Source organism: Fonticula alba (assembly GCF_000388065.1).
Source record: "Fonticula alba strain ATCC 38817 unplaced genomic scaffold supercont2.6, whole genome shotgun sequence".
Classification (NCBI taxonomy): domain Eukaryota; order Rotosphaerida; family Fonticulaceae; genus Fonticula; species Fonticula alba.
Genome location: NW_009242976.1, coordinates 1,061,386 through 1,080,229, shown reverse-complemented (window position 1 = coordinate 1,080,229; position 18,844 = coordinate 1,061,386). Strand labels below are relative to the sequence as shown.

General features: G+C 67.7%; 3 protein-coding genes across 3 annotated transcripts in view; 1 reads left to right on the top strand and 2 right to left on the bottom strand.

The window, feature by feature from the left end:
- Positions 1-3,361: 3,361 nt before the first annotated feature.
- Positions 3,362-9,526, bottom strand: H696_03908 (hypothetical protein; the record flags this gene model as incomplete). Its single annotated transcript, XM_009497771.1, has 3 exons — positions 3,362-5,550; positions 6,416-7,858; positions 8,188-9,526. 3 exons carry the CDS (start codon positions 9,524-9,526, stop codon positions 3,362-3,364), a joined length of 4,971 nt encoding a protein of 1,656 aa, XP_009496046.1.
- Positions 9,527-11,881: 2,355 nt separating this feature from the next.
- H696_03907 (hypothetical protein) lies at positions 11,882-14,928 on the bottom strand. Its single transcript, XM_009497770.1, has 4 exons — positions 14,080-14,928; positions 13,152-13,223; positions 12,873-13,005; positions 11,882-12,662 (listed from the first exon to the last, which is right to left on the bottom strand). The coding sequence occupies exons 1-4, from the start codon at positions 14,872-14,874 to the stop codon at positions 12,136-12,138; spliced, it is 1,527 nt and encodes a 508-aa protein (XP_009496045.1). The 5' UTR covers positions 14,875-14,928; the 3' UTR covers positions 11,882-12,135.
- An 871-nt stretch (positions 14,929-15,799) lies between these two features.
- The window catches only part of H696_03906 (adenosinetriphosphatase), a gene marked incomplete at its 3' end in the record, with an annotated part of 4,208 nt that continues 1,163 nt past the window's right edge, over positions 15,800-18,844 (top strand). The window contains exons 1-7 of the mRNA XM_009497769.1: positions 15,800-15,994; positions 16,139-16,564; positions 16,708-17,031; positions 17,181-17,539; positions 17,658-17,844; positions 17,964-18,388; positions 18,528-18,827. Of these exons, the coding sequence (XP_009496044.1) occupies positions 15,862-15,994; positions 16,139-16,564; positions 16,708-17,031; positions 17,181-17,539; positions 17,658-17,844; positions 17,964-18,388; positions 18,528-18,827 (2,154 nt within the window). The 5' untranslated portion in view covers positions 15,800-15,861. The remainder of the gene's footprint in view (positions 15,995-16,138; positions 16,565-16,707; positions 17,032-17,180; positions 17,540-17,657; positions 17,845-17,963; positions 18,389-18,527; positions 18,828-18,844) is intronic.

The window sequence follows — 18,844 nt, the reverse complement described above, 5'->3', positions numbered from 1 at the left end:
CGCCCCCGCCCGCCGAGCCAGCCGCCGGCCACTTGCGCGGCCTCCGAGGGCCGCACGGCGCGTGCCTCCGCCGACTCGTCGGTCCGCGGCGAGACATGGCCGCGCCGGTGCACCCTGCGTGTCACCGCGGAGGGCAGGCCCGGCGCGCAGGGGGGGGGGGGGGGGGGCCGGTGTCCAGGTACCCCGTGCCAGGCCAATTACGAGGGAGGTCCCCGCCGGCAGGGCCCGCCGGGGCCACGCTCAAAGGACCGCCCGGCGGGCATGCCTCGTCTCTCTGCCCCTCGGGTAGCTGGGCTGCCCCCCTCAGGTGCCCGCGCTATTGGGTGCTTCCCGAAAGGCGGGGCGGCGCTCCGGCGATTGAGGGGCGTCCCCGGCGCGGCCGCGCCCGACAAGCGGCCCGCCACAACTACGAGGACCGCCCCGCCGGGGGTGTTACCCTGGGTGATCCGGCGGACACCGGGCGGGGCCGGGGGGCTGGCGGGCCGAGGCAAGGCGGGCGGGGCGTCCCCGGGGTTTTTTTTTCTCTCGCGCACGCATGCCTCGCACGCGTCACCCACGACGGGGGCTGGATATCGTATCGGGGGACACAGGGAGGCCCGACAAGCTGCAGTGTGTGTGTGTGTGGCCCCTTTCCCAACGCGCCCCTGCCCGTCTCTCCGTCTCCTTTGTGGTGGCCCTCCGCCAGGCGGCCCGCAGCAAAGGGGCCAGAGCCGCTGACACAAATAACGCCAACAATATTAAGATCCCTTTTCCGGCTCCTTGGCCGCACATCCGGCACACAGCCGGGCCAAGTGAGTGTGTCTGTGTGTCTGTGTGGTGCACACATCGGTACAAGACCCACCCCACACAGCCGGGAGGCTGGAAGGGCGGCCAGGACCCCTTCTCGCACCCAGTGGTGTGGGATTCCAGCCGCGCCGGCCCCTCGCCAAATGGGGTCGTGTGAAATCCGCGCCCTTCGAAAGGAGCCGCCGAGCGAACGGGAACGGCCACGCCGTCCGCTCGCCTGGTTCTCTCCCCCCCCCCCCCCGCCCCGCCGGCCCGCCGCCCTCGGGCCCCTCTGCCAGGGCCCGGCCCCTCCCCGGCAAGGGGCATCCAGGGTTGGCGCTGGGTGGGAGGAATGTTTTGACCGGACCGGTGCGCCGTATCCAACGGCCGTCCGGGCGCCCTCATTCGGGCCGGCGAGGGGGAACCCTCCCTCCCCGTGCACCCTGCAGAGTGATATTTCACTTCACCGGGGGCGGGGACATTTTGCTCCGCCATCTTCGCCGCCAGCCCCTCCGGACGGGCTCGGCACCTCTCGCGCCCCTCCGGCCCGCTCTGCCTCTGTGCCTCCCTCTCGCTCTTTGTCTGCCCCCCTGCCCCCCGGCCCCTCCCCCTGCATGCTTTGGGCCCCGCCCGGGGACTGCCCTTGCCCTTCCCGCCTCCGGTCTTGGTGGATTCGGCTTTGTGACTGGCCGAGGAGACCTTCCGGGAACCCGCCCATGCTGCGACTACGGGGCTCCCTGTTCCAAGGGCCAGCTGGAATGTAACGGTCCGGGGGGCCGGCAGGCCGGGGGGGCTGGGGAATGCGCCTGCGCCTGGGAGGCCGTTCCCCCCGCGCCCTTCGCCTCCATGGTCCCCCTCTCCCCCCGGACTCTCTCTCTCTCTCTCTCTCTCTTGTCCCCTTCATTGCCTGATTGTTCCTTGCCCCAGTTCTCGCTGATTTCCCCCTCCAAGGCGTTCCTAACGGACATGCCCCCGCCGCCCCGAGGGGCCTGGGCGGGGCGTGTGGTCCCTTTCCACGGATTCGCCCGGGGTCTCTGGGGAATTCCGACGAGCCTGCGCTGGCTTGGGAGCGCAATGCCCCATACACGCCTGCATGAGAGGACGCCCGGAGTGTGCGCCTTCTCCCCGCCTCCCTCGGCTCAAAGAATGCGCCACATCACCGCTTTCCGGCGCATCCCCCGCCCATGAGCCCAGCGAAAATACTCCGCTGACGGGCCTTCCTGTAGTGCTTGTTCCCCCCCCCCCTGGCACCGGTTCATCTCTCTCCCCCCCCCCCTCTCCCTCTCTCTCTCTCTCTCTCTCTCTCTCTCTCTCGCACATGCACTCGCACCTGGCGCGGGAAACGAGACCCCTCGCGCCCGCGAGCGGAAAATAACCCTCCAGACTCTCGGTTGACAGCAGCGCGCCGCCCCCCCCCCCCCCCCCCCCCCCCCCCCCCCCCCCCCCCCCCCCCCCCCCCCCCCCCCAGCCCCCGCCCTGGGAACCACCTCACCCAACCCTGACACGGCCGCCCCAGCATCACGAGCGCTCGATCGCCGTCACAGCATGGCCGCGCCTTCATCGGCATTGTCGCCACCGGACCACCACCGATCCTTGTCCCTCTCTCAGGCTAATGTCCCGCCTTCCCCCTGCAGGCAGCCGGTTTGGCCGCAGGGCAGCCAGGCTCCCTCTGCCTAACAACGCCCCCTCGTTCCTCGGTCTTCCTTTTTGCCCGGGCGCCCCTCCGCCGGGAGCTGCCACCCCCCGAGACGGGGAACGAGTTCTTCGGGGGACGGGGGGACATTGCCAACGCCCATCCCCCTCCTCTCCCAGGAGGGCGCCCTCGGCACACGTCCGGCGACGGTGCAGAAACGTGCTCCGCTCAAGCGCCCGAGAACACCATTCAACAACGCGGAGCTTCTGCCGAAATCCAGATATCCAGCACAGAATATAATTGTATTATCTCGAATGCTCGGCATTGTTCGCGCCTTTTCTCTTTCTCTCGCTCTCTCGTCCAAGCTCTCCCTTTTTGCGGGGGGTACATCACGCGCGCGCGCGCGCGCGCGCGTTTTTCTCCACCGCACGCCGGCCTGCGAGGTGTTATCATCGTTATTCTCGCACACCACCGCGCGCGGCAGGGGGGGAGGGCCAGGGGGGAAACACCCAGGGCGCCGGACAGAGGCGGCGGGGTTGGGCGGAGGGGCCGGGAGGGGGGGGGGGGAGGAAATGTGGGGAGGTTGGATGTACACATGGCGGGGCACACGCTTTCCAGCGCGCCACCGGCCAGGGGCACGCCCTCTCTCCGACAGGCGCGTACCGAGGCCCCGCACACCGTGTGCAAGGGGGGCATCCGCTTCCCTGTGGCAAGGGCGGTGCATGCCTCTCTCTCTCGCTCTCTCTGGCCCGCCCCCCCCCTCTCCGCGCCTCTCTCTCCTGCCGCCGTGGCCCAACGCGCGTCTACCACCTCGCGCCTTCACATCAGACGGGAGCCCTCTTTCTGCGCCTCTCTTTCTCGGTCGCTCTCTTGCTCTCTCGCGCCCCAGGCTGACCGCTCGTCCATCCGCCCCCCCCCCTCTCCCGCCCGGTGGCGCGCAGGACATACGCACACACACACACACTACTGCTTGGCGGTGCTGCTGCGGCCCCCGGTGACGGCGCGCACCACCAGCTCGGCCAGCGGCACACTCGAGTCGTCCGAGGAGTTGTTGGACGACACGGCACCCCCGGACGCCGCGGCTGCGGCCTCCTTCGACAGGAAGGTCACCTTCTTGTGCGATGGCTGGGGGGTGGTCGACTTGGCCGATGGACCCTGCTTGGCATTGGCCTTGGTGGCGGCGGAGGAGGCGGCGGCGGTGGCGTCCGAGGAGGAGGCAGCAGCTGCCGCGGCGGCGGCGGCCGCCGCCGCCCGACGCGCCGACCGACGCATGGGAGCCTTGCCGCCGGCGGCGGCCGCGGCCAAATGGTCACCCCCGGTGATGGCCGAATCGCCCCCGACGGAGCCGCTGCTGCCCGGGCCGCCACCGGCGCTCAGGCTGTCCTCGGAGGAGAAGGAGGAGGACCCGGACGCGCGGGAGTCCTCACTGGGGAAGAAGCGCGCCACGCGGGGCTCCTCCGGGCCGTCGCCGGGTGCCGCCCCCGCGGGCCTGCCCCACAATTCCGGATTCTCGCGCATCTTCTTTTCCAAATACGACTGGCGCGGTGGCGAGGTGTCCAGGCCCTCGATGATCTCCACCGGCTGGACCGCCTGGCTGCCGGACGAGAGGATGCTGTAGTGGATCATCGGCCGGGCCAGGTTCATGCTGTCCAGCTGCAGGTTGAAGTACTCGCCCTCGGGCAGGTCGCGCGGGCTGCCGATCTCCACCTCGGTTCCGCGCAATGTCGAGGACCACTCGTCGCCGACATTGATGGAAAGGTTGCGCCGGTTGGCCGCCACCCCCGGGGCACAGTGCAGGAACCGCTCATCCAGCGGCCCGGCCGGCACGGTGCCGCTCTCGGACGTGATGAACGACGACCGGCCTTGCATCGGCACCGGACACAGCTCCGGATCGATGAACAGATCCTCCTTGTGGCCGGACACCATCTGCGTGGTGTGGTTGCAGCTCATCCGGCAGATGGCCACCTGGTGGGCATCCTCATCCTCCCGCAGGTCGAAGAGGCCGCCGCCTGTGCCCGTGCCGCTGCCGGCCGCCGGCTCCCGGCGCAGGCGGGCCGCCTGCTCCCCCGGCGCCGCCGACGCAGCAGGGCCGCGGCCATCTCCCCCCAGGGCCGTCGAGGCGGCGTCCATGCCGGCCGCGTGCCGGCTGGAGGTGCTGCCGGACCCGCTGCCAGTGCCGGAGGAGTCGTCCGGCCCGAAGCTCAGCAGGTCGCTCATGGAGGCGTCCGAGCGCAGGCGCGCGGAGATGGTGTAGTCGATGCTCGCGCTGCGGGTGCCGCCGTCCCGGGGGTGGGAGGAGCCCGACGCCAAGCGCGACGGCCCGCCCCCACCACGCCCAGCGCCGGCCGCCTCGCCGGCGGCCATCGTCATGTGCCCCGCCGAGTGCCGAGAGCCGCTCACGCCCGACGCCGAATAGTGGCGATGGTGGTGGCTGTGGTGCTGCTGCTGCTGCTGCTGCTGCTCGGCCCCCGACGGCATCGAGTGAAGACGCTCCTCGCGGCGGGCCCGGACCGCATCCACCAGGGGCGGGTCATCGAGCTCCTGCGACCGGTACCGGCCGTAGAGCTGGGCATTTCCGGGCCGGGAGTGCTCCAGACGCCGGTGCGGCTCATGGTGATGGTCGTGCTGGTGCTGGCGCGAATGATGGTGGCCCTGCCGCCAGGAGGACACATGGCCCCGGCCACCCTCCTCCAGGGAGGCATGCTCCTCCTCCTCCTCCTCCTCCTCTTGATCGAAGAAATCCTGCCGGCGGGCGGTGTACCCGAGCCAGTCACTCAGCCGGTCCGGGATGGACCAGAGGCTTTGCAAAAAGGACGGCCCACTGTCGGCCTCGGAGGCCGAGGCATTCAGCCCGTCGGAGGAGGAGCCCCGCGACGGGCCGCCCATACGCGGCTGGTGGTAGTGATGGGCGCCGTACATCATCTGGTGGGTCAGATCGTCGGTCGTGGAGAAGTGCGAGTCCGCCGCCGACAACGCGATCGAATGTTCGCTGGCTGAAGATGGCACCTCCTGATGGGCATGGCGGTGGTGGGGGTGGTGCTGGTGGCGGCGATGATGGCCGTGCTGCTCGCCGGGTCCCGAGGTGGTGTCCTGATCGCGCGAGGTAAACCAGTACGTCACGCCGTTTGCGAAGTCCGGCCGGGGCTGGCCGGCTGTGCATTGCGCGCGCGTGCGGCGCGCGTGTGGGGGGACAATTCCAAGGGGCGAGTCAGTTCAAGGGCCGAGAAAAAAAAAGGGCACCTACTCTCGCACTCCGGTGCGGGGAGAGGAGGGAGGGGAAGCCCATCATGGGTTTCTCCTCCGTCGGATCCCGGGCAGCTCGCGCCGGGGTTGCCCGCTGTTGGTCTCCCCTGTGCGACCTTTCGGCTATTGCTTGTCGCCCTTTGGCTGCTCCTCTCTCTCTTTCTCTCTCTCTCTCTCTCTCGGTGGCTCTATCTTTGCATTCGCCCCCATCTCCACGCCTCGTTCCCCGGAGTGGCGTCGGTTGGAATCCCGCGGCTTGGATGGTTCACAGGCTGCATCGGGACAATGTGCTCCTCCCCCAGGCCCCTCCCCTGCGCATGTCCCCTCCCCCTTCGCCTTTCGAGGGGGGGAGGAGGAGGGTGTCGTCTCGGGGATCTCTCTCTCTCTCTCTCTCTCTCTCTCTCGATGAATGTCCATTTCTCTCCACCAGGCGCAAAGGGAGGGGGACGGGAAAAAAAGAGCGAAAACATGTGCCCCAGGAGACGCTGGTGCTCTTCGGCCCTTTCTTGGGGGACCAACGTATCGCACTGGGACGCGAGGCAGATGCGCGCGAGAGGACGGCGCAGCAATTGCAGGCTCCGGTGCGCTCGCGGCAGGTGCCAGTCTCTCCCTCCCCGGCCCCCCCCCCATGCAGCGGCGGAGCACAGCCATTCCTCCTCCTTCCCGGTCCCGCCCCCTCCCTGGCCGGCAAACCAGAGCATTCACACACACACACACACGAGAGCACCAGGCCCCGAGCGTGCTACCGCCGTTGATGCCGGGGGCGACGCGTACCAACAGAAGCCACATGGCCGGGCCGGCGGCCCTGCTGGGTGATCCCCGTATCCAGGGCCTCCTTCCGGTCGAGGCGGGGCGATAGCGGCTCCGGAGACCGGGGGCCGTCCACGGGGGAGGCGGCTCCCGAAGCGGTTCCATGGGCTTCCCAACTCCGATCGATGTTGCGCCAGTTCTCGTCGTCGGCATACTTGCCGGGGCTGCGAGGACCACCACCACCACCACCACCGCTGGTGGCCGCCATCTGCCGCGGGGGCGAGGAAAGCAAGCTCGAAAGGCGCTCGGCCGGCCGGGACCGGAGCCGGTCGTCGAACCACTGGCCCGGCTTGCTGGCGCTGACCGATGACGGCAGGCTGGCCGCCCCCTCGGGCCGGCGGCGGCGGTAGCTGGCCGACCGGTCGGCATACCGGGCCTCGGTCGTGGCGGCCGGGGCATCGCGTCCGGCCGTCACCCGGACACTGAAGTCCCGGAGGCCCGTCAGCCCGGACAGGCCGAAGAGGCTGCTGGCCCCGGGCCCGGCCCAGGAGACCAGGGACGTGTACGCCGCGCGGAGGACCGTCCGGCAGATGATCAAGAACCAGCCGAAGTTCAGGGCGAAGTGCGCCACGGCCAGGCCACTCAGAGTGAGGGCCGTCCACCGGTGTGGCCGAGTGAGGCCGCGGCTGAGGCTGGCCTCGCGCGGCGGCAGGACCAGCGCCTGCAGGCAGTTGACCATGATGTGGAGGAGATTGCGCCCGCCGCTGAGGATGCGCACCGTGAAGAACATCACGGCGAACAGCAGGTCGGCCGTCACCTTGGCCCGGTGGAGCAGCGCATTGAAGGCCCGGACCGAGCGCCGGTGCCGGCTCCAAATGACGGACTTTTGCTCCTCGGTGAACTGGTTCCACCGGCCGTCATCCAGGCGCTCGATGGAGTCGATGTGGCCGCCCGGGGCTTCGGCATGGGCGGCCGCCAGGGCCGCCCCGGCGCCATGGCCACTGTGCAGGGCGGCCACCGTGCGCCCATCGACCAGCACCGGCCGGAGGGCCGGCTGCCCGGGATACATCACGCCATCCGGGGCCAGGACCGACTCCTGGCTCAGCCGGGCCAGGGCCGGCGCGTAGTCCGACACCTGGGCCAGGGCCGGCCGCCACTGGTCGCGAATGAACTCGCGCTCCTCGCGCTCGAAGCGCGCCTGGTTGTACTCCTTCAGCCGGCGGATGAACCACCGGGTGTGGAAGAAGGGGGTGGTGCTCTCGGTGATGAGCAGCGAGCAGACATGTGCCCGGCCCAGGCCGCTGACCATCGACAGGACGAAGGCCATGGCGCAGCCGATGTGGTGCAGGGTCATGGCCGTGTCGCCCCCGGTCCAGGGCCGGATCCGGGCCATGTGCAGCGAGTCATAGATCATGTAGCCGCAGCTGGCGGCCAGGGTGAGAACATGCAGGGGGGTGGCACCGAAGGCTGTTTTGCCGCCGCCGGTGCACACGCATGGGCGGGCACAGTCCATGGTGTGTGGGTGGTTCGCGATGTGCGGCGCGTGCGGGGTCAGTGGTCTTTGTCGGACGGCACGGGGGTGGGCCATCCCCCGGCGCTTGTTCCGGGGAATGGCGAAGTCCAGCAGGCCCACAGGGCTGGGTCCCCGCCCTGCCCCCCCCCCCCTCCAACCCAGCCGGACGACCAAAAGCCAAAAGCATCCCCTCCCCCCCGCCGGGAGGGAGGCCGGGTGGGCAGAACGAGCGCGAAAGGAATGAGCAGGCCCGACGACCCGGGACCAGGGGCACCGCACGCACTGTAGTAGCCCAGCTGGTATTCCGGGCTGCCGTGGCGCAGGACCGCCTCGTCGGCGCGAATGCACGCCAGGGAGAGGGTGGTGCTGATGACCGCATGGATGATGCTGACCACCCGCCCATCCCAGTCCTCGCGGAAGGCGTCCACCGCGCGGGCCAGGTCCTGGCTTCGATGGGCGGCGGCCGACATGGCCGTGTCCGAGCCGCCATGGTCCGGGGCCTGGTGCTGGCGGCGCGTATAGGCAATGGCACTGCGCTCGGCATAGTCGTTGCGAATGCCGGCCCCAATCCACCGGGAGTTGGAGCGCCGGACCTGGTTGGCCAGCCACCGGTAGAAGAAGAAGGCCGCCAGGCAAACGATCCCCGGCACGACCAGCCCATTCCAGCGGCTGTAATGCTGGCGCAGGCTCTTCTTGGCTTCCGAGGTGTAGAGGACATTCTGTGCGTCGGCCGACCACATGACCCGGCGGTGGGCGTCGTCCCCGAGCACCGGGCTCGGGACCACCCGGCGAACGATGTGGCTGTGCGGCTCGTCACCGGCGGCCCGCTGGGCATGTCCATCATCATGGTGCGGTGCCGGCCGATGGGCGGCCTGCTTGCCATCGGCCTTGGCGTATTCGTGCGTGGTGCGAGATGCCCCGGTGCCGCCAGCACCGGGCCCGGCGGCGCGGCGGTACGCGCGGAACCACTGGCGAGCCGGCTCGGGCCCCGTGTCGCCGCGCAAATCGCTCAGCTTGGCATCCCAATTGATGTTCATGGACCGGCTGCCGGGCTGGCCGGCCTGCCGGCCGGTGCCGGCACCGGCCATGCGCGCATACGACCACCCGCCCGAGGGGCCCTTTTGCAAGTCCCACCCGGCCACGCGGCCGGACCGGCTGGCCGCCGGAGCCTGCTGCTGGCGCTGGCGCTCCTCGGCCTGGAGCTTCTGATGGATCTGGGTCGATGACAGGGGCACGGCCGAGCCACCGATGGCCGGGCGAGCGCCCCCGATGCTGGCCTTGTCGGACTGGCGCTCCAGCGTGGCGATGTTCGGCGGGACCAGCGTGCTCACGGTGGAGGTCTTGGTGACGGTGGTCGTGGTGATGGTGGTAATCCGGTCGCCATCGGGGGTGCTGGTGATTTCCTCGCGCACGGTCTTCACCGGGTCGCTGATGTGCACCTCGCCGGTGGTGGTGCCGGTGCTGTAGGATGCCCCGGCTGGCAGGGTAATGGCCCCGACCGGGGGGGCCGACGAGAGGCGAACCGGCTGCCGGGCTAGGGCGGTGGTGGCCGCAAGAGCCAGCGCCGCCAGCATCGTCGCCAACAGCAGCCGCCGGAGCAAATCCCGCGCCGAGGGCCTCATGGTGGACCTGGGGGGTGGTGACGACCCGGTGTCGGTGCCCAACATGGAGCCGATACATGTGTGTGTGTGTGTGTGTGTGTGTGTGCGATGTGTGTGTGTGTGTGTGTGTGTATGTTGGTGCAATGGAGATGAGGGCGGTGGGAATCCGGAGGCACAGGCACAGTGTTAGCACGGCGGGCGATGGTAATGCATGGTTGTCATGGTCCGGCACAGCGAGGCAGGGGGGTGATGCCATGCGTACGGGGAGTGGTCGACGGGGGGAAGAATCTGCCAGGCAACAGGAGCAGGGATGGCGGGGCGCAATGCAGTATGTCAGAGAGGCGGCGGGGGCACAAGGGGCAGGGCGCCCGGTCGGGAGGCCAGGCAAAGTTATGCAAGATAGCAGACAGCAGATCGGCAGGAGAGCAGGAGCCGAGGGCTTCCTCCCGGACGCCTGGCCTCCTTGCTGTCTCTCTCTCTCTCTCTCTCTCTCTCTCTCGAGTGGCAGGATACTCCCGGAACAGGGTGAGGCTGCAAAATTCGGCACAATTCCCCGCGGAGGTGCCAGGCGGAAGGGTGGTGGGAATGCGCGAGAGGTACATGTCGGGCTGTGTGTGTGAAAGCGAACGGGCGAAGGAGAATGGAAAGGGGACAGAGTGTCCAATGGCGGAGGAGGGAATGACATGTGCATGGGGCACCAGTGGCCGGAGGCATGCCGGCCGAAAAAAGGTGTGCACACCCATTCCCCCTGGGCCGCCGGCTGCATGGGCCTGCAACCGCCACGGGCCGCGCTGCCTCTCCCGCCATCAAGCCCACCCCCGCGTACTTGCCGCGGGATGTGCAAGCGGCGGGGGGCCTGCACCCGGGAGTGCAGATTGCCGAGACCAGGCTGCTCCCACTCCCCTGGCCTGCCCCTGGCCGGGCTGCCCTTCCATCGTCGGCCGACATGCCGGCCCTGGGTGCTTGGCACCGGGCGCATGGCTCTCCCGCTGCTTACTCTCCTGCCCTCGTCGCCCACGACGCTCTTCCGATCTTGTGCAAGCGGCGGGGGGCCTGCACCCGGGAGTGCAGATTGCCGAGACCAGGCTGCTCCCACTCCCCTGGCCTGCCCCTGGCCGGGCTGCCCTTCCATCGTCGGCCGACATGCCGGCCCTGGGTGCTTGGCACCGGGCGCATGGCTCTCCCGCTGCTTACTCTCCTGCCCTCGTCGCCTCCCCCACCTGCTCCGCTACAGTCTAGCTGTCGCGCTCTAAGCTGCTGCTGCCAGAGGTGCTCACATGGTGCCTTAGTGCAGCCCCGGGGGGTTTCTGGAGTGTCTACAGTGGCTGCCGCGACCATGGGCCTTGCTGCCCATGCCAGAAATGGGCAGGAGCCTGGCGGTCTGTCTGGAGGCTCTCGGAGATCGGAAGAGCACACGTGCTGCTGCTGCCAGAGGTGCTCACATGGTGCCTTAGTGCAGCCCCGGGGGGTTTCTGGAGTGTCTACAGTGGCTGCCGCGACCATGGGCCTTGCTGCCCATGCCAGAAATGGGCAGGAGCCTGGCGGTCTGTCTGGAGGCTCTCGGATGGGGGAGAGGGAGGAGGGGGAGTGCATCGCGCAGCGTTCACCGGGAGCGTTGGCTCGTCAATTCCGAGGCGAAGGCCGACACAGCCGATGAGGCCGTAGGCCCCCTCCGGCCGGGCACCTCTGCCAGCAACGTACACCCGTGAGGATCACACAGCCACACAGACCCGAAGGCATGGGGCCCCGGCGAGCGATAATCTTCAAGGCCTTGCATAATCCCCCACACGTGAAAGTCCCGAAGAAATAAATAAGAAATGAGGAACCCTTCGTGCGGATATATCGGCGGGGTCCCCCGTGCCCCGGGCGTGAGGGCATGCCGAAAAAGTTCAACGCCTCTTGGGGCATTTCTCGCCCACGATCCGGGGAAGAGGCGCACGCGGGGCAAAGGCCCAGCTCCAGGCGGCGAGTCCAATGCGAACCCCACAATCGAATAAAAAACACCCCGCCACAGCCGGCCTCGCCGCTCCCCCCTCCGCCAGACCGCGGCAAGCCACGGCCCACAATGATTTCGGCTAAACCCACACACACCGAGCGAACACCATTCCGCTGTTGTCGCGTCACAGCGCAGGTGGATCGAATCTCGGTTTATTAAATATACGTCACGTGTCCAAATTGAACTGGGGCGGGAAATCCGACCAGCCGGGTTAAGCTCTTGGCAGTCTCCCCTGCCCCAGGCCCTGGAGCACTTCCTGCCGGCGGCGCCCCTGCCTCCGGGGGGCGATGCCGGCCTGGGGGGTCCCCCCCCCCCCCCCCTCCCCCCCGCGCTCCCCTGCTCCCGCCTCCCTCTCACCATCGCCCTCACTCGTATGTGTGTGTGTGGTGCATGTGTGTATGTGTGTGTGTCATCTCTCTCTCTCTCTATGGGGGAGGGGCGAGGGGAGGACAAATGAAGGGAGGATATGTTACACCGGCGAGCGAGAAGCCCGGCCCTGTCTCGCCTCTAGTGGCAAGGGGCGCGCGCCGTCTCGGAAGGAAGGATGGCCCTCGAGGGAGGGGCGGGGGGGGGGGGGGTCTTTTTTTTTTTTTGCCCTCCTCCTGCTGAGTATTATTATTACTATTATTGCCGGCTACTTGAGGGCCTTCTCGCGGTTGATGAAGCAGTTGATGGCATGATCCCACTGGGCAAGCCACTCGGTGGCACGGCGCCGATTGGCCTCGGCGGCACTGTCACTGTCATCCGAGCCCGGGCAGTCGGCCTTCAGGTGCTCCGGCAGGGCCGGATCGTCCGCATGGAGAGCGGGGGTCCGGTCGGCCACACCCTCGGCCCAGGCCCCGGCACACCGACCGCCAATGAAGCAGGCCCAAGCCGCCCGGCGGGACAGCTCGGTTAGCTGCTCCTCCGACAGGTCGAATGCCTGGCCCACCAGGCGATACTCGTAGGAGAGCTCCGCCCCGAAGACACCCCGGTCGTCAGTGCACAGGGCCACCGGATGATGGCCGTCCTCACCGCGCAGGGCCGCCGCCGCCGGGCCCGGCAGGTCCGTATGGTGCGGATGGCGCCGGCGCTCCGAGACATGGAAGTGCCAGTATCCAAAGTGGTGCTCGGCCTCCGAGGGGATGGTGCCGCACAGGCAGTTGGAGGACACGCAGAGCTCTGTAGGCCGGTCCCGATGGGGTCCAGTCGGCGGGTGTGTGTGCGTGTGTGCGTGCGTGAGAAGAGAGGGAGAGGGAAACACAGGGCAGGGGGGGGGGGCAGGGGATACACCGATGTGGGCATGTGCTCCCGGCTGGCTGCCCTGGTGAAGACGTGGGGCAGCTGCGCCGGGGCGCAGGCAAACGCAGCAAAGGGGGCAGGGAAACGAACCAAGGGGGACCCGCTCGCGGAGGGCGCGCTCGCACGTGGCCGGGCCCATGTACGTGCCGTGGCCAAGCCGGTCGACACCATCGTCCAGCATGATGTTGGTCTCGACATCTGCGCGCTCGGGAATTTCGGCAGCCTGGTGGGTGTCAAGTGGGCCCATGTGTGTGAGCAAGCGGGAGAGACACACACACAGAGAGAGAGATAGACAGGGGAGGGGGAGGCATGGGCCCAGTCAGCCGAGGGGAGGCTCGTGCGACTTGTCAGGCGTGGTGGGCGGCGTACGTGCAGGGTGACGGCCAGGCCGAGGTGCTTGGCCCGGCGGAAGGCCGGCCGGAACTGGTCATATTGTGACACCTAGGGGGGAGTTTTTTTTTTCCCCCCCCCATGCATGGTATGAGGAGTGGTAGGACGGTCAGTTGGCAACTCTTGAGGATGACACAGCAAGGAGGCACCTTGCGAAAGATTGCCGGAGATCCCCCCCATTCCCCCGCCCGTTCCTACTCCGAGAGGAGAAGGGGCCGAGGGGGGGGGGGGGGGGGAGATAGATGAGGAGACGGGAGAAGAAGGGGGAGAGGACCGTGTGCGCTGGAAGGGGGGAGGGGGAGGAGAGGCCCGTGAGGGGCGTTGTCAGGCTGCTCCCTCTGCTCCGAGGAGCAGGGAGGAGGAACGCCAGTCGGGCGTGTGGGTTTTCAATTGCTTCATGTCTCGCATCCGCCCGTTTGCACAGGGAGATCGAACCGGGGAGGCCACGCGTGGCGGCGAAGGGGAAAGGACAGTACCCCGGGGCGGGTACATGAAAGCCACCTTCAAGCCCCGCGTGAGCCTCTGCCAGTACAGTCGCCTCCACCCAGGGCGCGAAAGGGGGAGAAGGGGGTGGCCCACGAAAAGGGGGGTCCTAGCCCACCCCCCCCCGGGCGGAGGCGGTGCCTGGTGCACAGCACTCTTGGTATTATCCTGCCCTCAGCGGCTCTCCGAGGGCCGGGTTGTGTGGCTCTGTGCCATCACTCAAGGGAGGGGGGGAGGGAGGAAAGCGAGGCCTTACGTGCACCAGGCAGGATGGGGCCTGGAGGGAGAGGAGGAGGGCAGAGGGGCGGGCGGGGCGGGCTCTGCTGCGTGCGCGGGACACGAAGGGGAAGCCCCCCGCCAGGAAGAGGAGGAGGAGGAGGAGCTGCGACAAGAGGACAGCATGGGGGAGGGGGAGGGAACATACCGTCGGGGGGCCACACAGATCGACGCCAACCACGGCTCCCGGGTGGGCGCGAGCCAGACCGGCGGCGATGTCCACGATTTCCAGACCTTCCTCCGGCGAGTGGCGCCGGTCGAGACAAACAATCAGCCGAACGGTGATCGGCGGGAGCCCGTCATCATGGTTGGGCCCATGGGTGGCGGCCAGGCTGGCACAGGTGGCCTCCATGGCCTCGATGACCGTGTTCAAGTAGAGGGTGCGCCCGGCGATGCGCTGCGCATCGGCCAAGTCCCGGCCCTGGGCGTGGACATTCAGCTGCGAGGTGGACAGGACGCGCGGGGTGGTCCGAAGCTCCAGATACCGGACGCCATCCTCATAAAAGGCCTCGATGACCAGGGCCGTCGCGTCAAACACCCCGGCTAGGGTGGACGTGGCCGAGTAGACCACCGACCCGAAGATCGGGAAGAAGGCCTCCAGCGACAGGCCGCCGAGCGAGAGATAGCGCGAGAGGCCGCGCTCCAGGGCCCCGGCAGGGCCCCACAGCCGAGCCTCGGCGGTCTCCTCATCGGAGGCCCCCTCCGCCCCGGCGCCCGGGGTGATGCCGAGCTTCGCCAGGAGCTGAAGGCGGTCGGCATCCGGGGGCGGCCGGCGTCGCAGCAGAATCGAGATCTCATGGGCCGAGATCGAGCCATTCAGGTGCGCATGGAGCTCCACCTTCGGCAGGCGCTGGTAAAATCCGGGCGCGGCCTTGGGCTTGAAGCAGGCATCGGTGGTGGTAGTGGTGTCGGCGGTGGCAGGCGCATCAAGGGGAGCGGTCATCTTGGCGGTATATCCTCTGGCTGATGGCTGATGGCTGATGGCTGTGTGTGTGTGTGTGTGTGTGTGTGTGTGTGTGTGTGTGTGTGTGCGCGATTGTGCTGGCGGATGTGCGTTTGTAGGGGGGGGGAGGGGGAGGATTCCAGTGGAAGGAATGCAGGGCAGACCTCTCCCCTCGCGGGCTTTCGTGGGGGACCCTTTTGAGGTGAAGAGCACACCCCGCGCCATGCCGGCGCCCATGGGCGGAAGAGGGGGACATGCGGGGCCATTTCCCACGGGCCGTGCGTTACTCCGAGGAGCAGGCTCCCCCCGCATTTGGACGCACAGGCGCCGGGCACAGGGGCCCGGATGTGTGTGGCGCCCGGGCGGCAAGTGAACACTCGGGCTTCAGTTCACCGCAGTGGCCTGCGGGCAGGCCGCGATGGCTGGGGACGCACGTGCTGCACGCGTCGGAGCCCCCAGCCGCGGGGCCTCTCACTGCGGCATGCGTTGGAGGTGTGCGCATGTGTGTGTACGTTACCTGCCCACCCAGGCCTCCCTCATGTCCGCCCCCCCCAAGCTTGGGGCGGTCTTGCGCAAGTACACGCGTCCCTCCTGCCCCATGCTGCCCTCGAACCCAAGACGTGGGGCCCCTGCGCGGCGCGACTTTGGGGCCGGTCTTCCGGTGCCGCGGTCCGGGGGGACGGCATGGCCAATTCATGGGCCAGTCCGCTGGGAGCAGGGGCGTGATTGGCTTGCGGCATGACCAGGACCATGTCACACGACGTCCAACCGCTGGCACTTGGCGCGATCAGCGGCCTTCAAGGGCAGGCAACTCGATGGGCATGCGCCCCCCCGGCCATGAGAGGGTACTCTCCGCCTCCCCTCGCCTTCTCTTTCACCCTGCCCCTCTGCTACCCCTCCCCTCTTTCTCGCCCCCCCCCCCTCCCCTTCCCCCTGCCCCCTCCCGTCGCTCCTTCTTCCCCCCTCCTCGCGCTTGGGGTCTTCGGAATGTCCTCGTCCCGACAGCAGGCCAAGCGCCGGCACCGTGATGCCGAACAGGGCTGGCGGTCCGACGACGACGAGTATGACTACTCGGGCAACCAGCAGTCGGCTGGCGCTGGCTCGCATGCCACTGAGTCTGGTGCGTCGGCTCCCTCCTTTTGCATGAAGCCCCTGCAGGGCATTTGCCAGGCGCTAACCCTTTCCTCGGCCTCCTTTCTCCCCATGTGCCTCTCTCTCTCCCTCTCTCTTCCCCCTTGATGCGCCTGTTGCACATGGCACGCAGAGTCAGAGCCAGTGTCGAAACTCTCGACCCAGGACCAGGATCTGATAGACCGCCTGGCTTTCGAGGAGCGTCTGCGCGCTCGCGACTCTGCGGCCACTCGGTCGACCGGCGAGTCGGAGCGTGACCGGCGCGATCGCGAGGCCGCCCAAGAGCGCGACCTGATCGCTCGACTGGAGGCCGACGAGCGCCGGCAGGTGCTGGAGCGCTCGCGGCAAATCTCCCGGTCCAGCTACTTGGAAAAGCGCGTGTCGGACAAGTTGGCCGAAGCCGAGGCTCTGGCCCGGGCCGAGCGCCTGCTCTTCCGCGATCAGGACCTGACCGAGCGAGAGCTCCGCCAGCGAGAGCTCCGCGAGCGCACCTTCCGCACGGCCAGCGAGCATCACGAGCGAGTGGATGCCGTCGAGACGGGCTATGTTCTCCCCGACGGTGCGTTTCGTTTGTCTGGATGTTTCGCTCGACCGCCGCCGCTGTGGACATTGCTTCCACTCGATGTCCCTCCTGCTGCTTTTGCGATCGGCTTGACTGACGGCGTCTGTTCGCCGGTGTCGGCGCGACGCATCGCCCACCAGAAACCACTTACGAGCCTGAAAAGGACCTCAAGCGCGCGCGCAAGAAGGAGGCCGAGCAGTTCCGCCGGTACACTTCCACCGAGAAGGGAGACACCGGGCGGTCGGCCTGGGAAGATGAGCAGATTGGCAAGGGCCAGCTGCGTTTTGGAGCGGGCGCTGGTCGGGCAGGCCCCGGCAGCTCGGGCCCCGCCGGCTTGCTCATGTTGGATGACCTCCTTCAAGGCGAGGACATCGAGTTCGTTTTGGACCAGGTGGCCGGCGGGACACCGGCCGCCGAAAAGCTGACCCCGGCCGAGATCGCCGCACAGGAGGAGAGGCACCGCGGTACGTGTAGCCGGCAGCCAAAGTGGGCTACCAAGTTTCGGGTGCTTGTCTGACCGATGCGCCCCCTCGCCCTCACCCCGCCACCCTCCATCGGCTCCATCTTGTCCACCTCTGCCATTTGTTTGCCTGTCCGGTGTCTTCGGCTTCAGCTCGCACGATCCGGGAGCAACGCGAGTCCCTGCCGGCCTTCGAGTATCGGGAGGAGTTCCTCCGGGTGATGGAGCAAAACCAGGTCGTGGTGCTGGTCGGTGAGACCGGCTCCGGCAAGACGACCCAGATTCCGCAGTTCCTGCACGAGGCCGGATACACCCGGCGTGGGCGCATTGGCTGCACCCAGCCCCGACGCGTGGCGGCCATGAGTGTGGCCAAGCGTGTGTCCGAGGAAATGGGCACGCGCCTTGGACAGGAGGTGGGGTATTCCATTCGTTTTGAGGACTGCACCAGCGACCGGACTGTGATCAAGTACATGACTGATGGAATGCTTTTGCGAGAGTTCATGACCGAGCCGGTGCGCCCCCCCCCCCCCTCCTCCTCTCCTGCCCCCGATGGACGGGGCCCGATCGCTGACCTTCGCCTCCCTCTCCCCCTTTTTTTCGCCCTCGATGGCCGGACGCACACCCTTGCAGGACCTGAAATCCTACTCGGTCATGATCATTGATGAGGCCCATGAGCGTACTCTGCACACGGATATCCTCTTCGGTCTGGTCAAGGACATTGCTCGGTACCGTCCGGACTTGAAGCTGGTCATCATGAGTGCCACCATGGACGCGGACAAATTTTCGCGCTTCTTCGACGATGCCCTCATTTTCAAGAGTGCGCCACCGGTCCTCTCTCTCTCTCTCGCTCGCTCGCTCGCACCCACCCACGCATACTTATGTCCCGTTACCCTCCCCCCCTCTCCCTCACTCCTCCCCTCCGTCTCTTGTTCCCAGTGCACGGCCGCCGGTTCCCTGTGGACATTTACTACACAAAGTCCCCGGAGGCCGATTATCTGGATGCCTGCGTGGTGACCACGCTGCAAATCCACCTGACCCAGGGCCGGGGAGACATCCTGGTGTTCCTCACGGGACAGGAGGAGATCGAAACGGTGCAGGAGAACCTGCAAAAGCGCATGAAGGCTCTTGGGCCAAAGGCTCCGGAGTTGATCATCTGTCCGATTTATGCCAATTTGCCCAGCGACATGCAGAACAAGATTTTCGAGCCGACGCCGGCCGGCTCGCGCAAGGTGGTCCTGGCCACCAACATCGCCGAGACCAGTATCACCATTGACGGCATTGTCTTTGTCATCGACCCCGGCTTCTCCAAGCTCAACTCCTACAACCCGCGCACGGGCATGTCGTCGCTGCTGGTGACGCCGGTACGTGATCGTGTGTGGCCACACGCGGTTCCCCCCGTTGCGGCATCTCTCCCCATCCCAAGGGCCTCGTCCCGGCCCTGCCTGATGTCCTCTGACCACCTGTCTTCCCTCCTCCCCCTTCATTCCCCGGCCGGATCAGTGCTCGCGTGCCATGGTGAACCAGCGTGCAGGACGTGCTGGACGCGTGGGTCCCGGCAAGTGCTTCCGCCTGTATACTCGCTGGTCTTATGAGCACGAGCTGGAGGAGAACACCGTGCCGGAAATTCAGCGCACCAATCTTGGGAATGTGGTTCTCCTGCTGAAGAGTCTGGGTATCGACGATCTGGTCAACTTTGACTTCCTCGACCCGCCAACCCCGGAAACGCTGATCCGGGCTCTGGAACAGGTGCGCGCGTCCCCGGTTCCGTCTCGCCATCTGCATTTTCCCCTCGCCCAACTTGTTGACCCCCTTCCCCC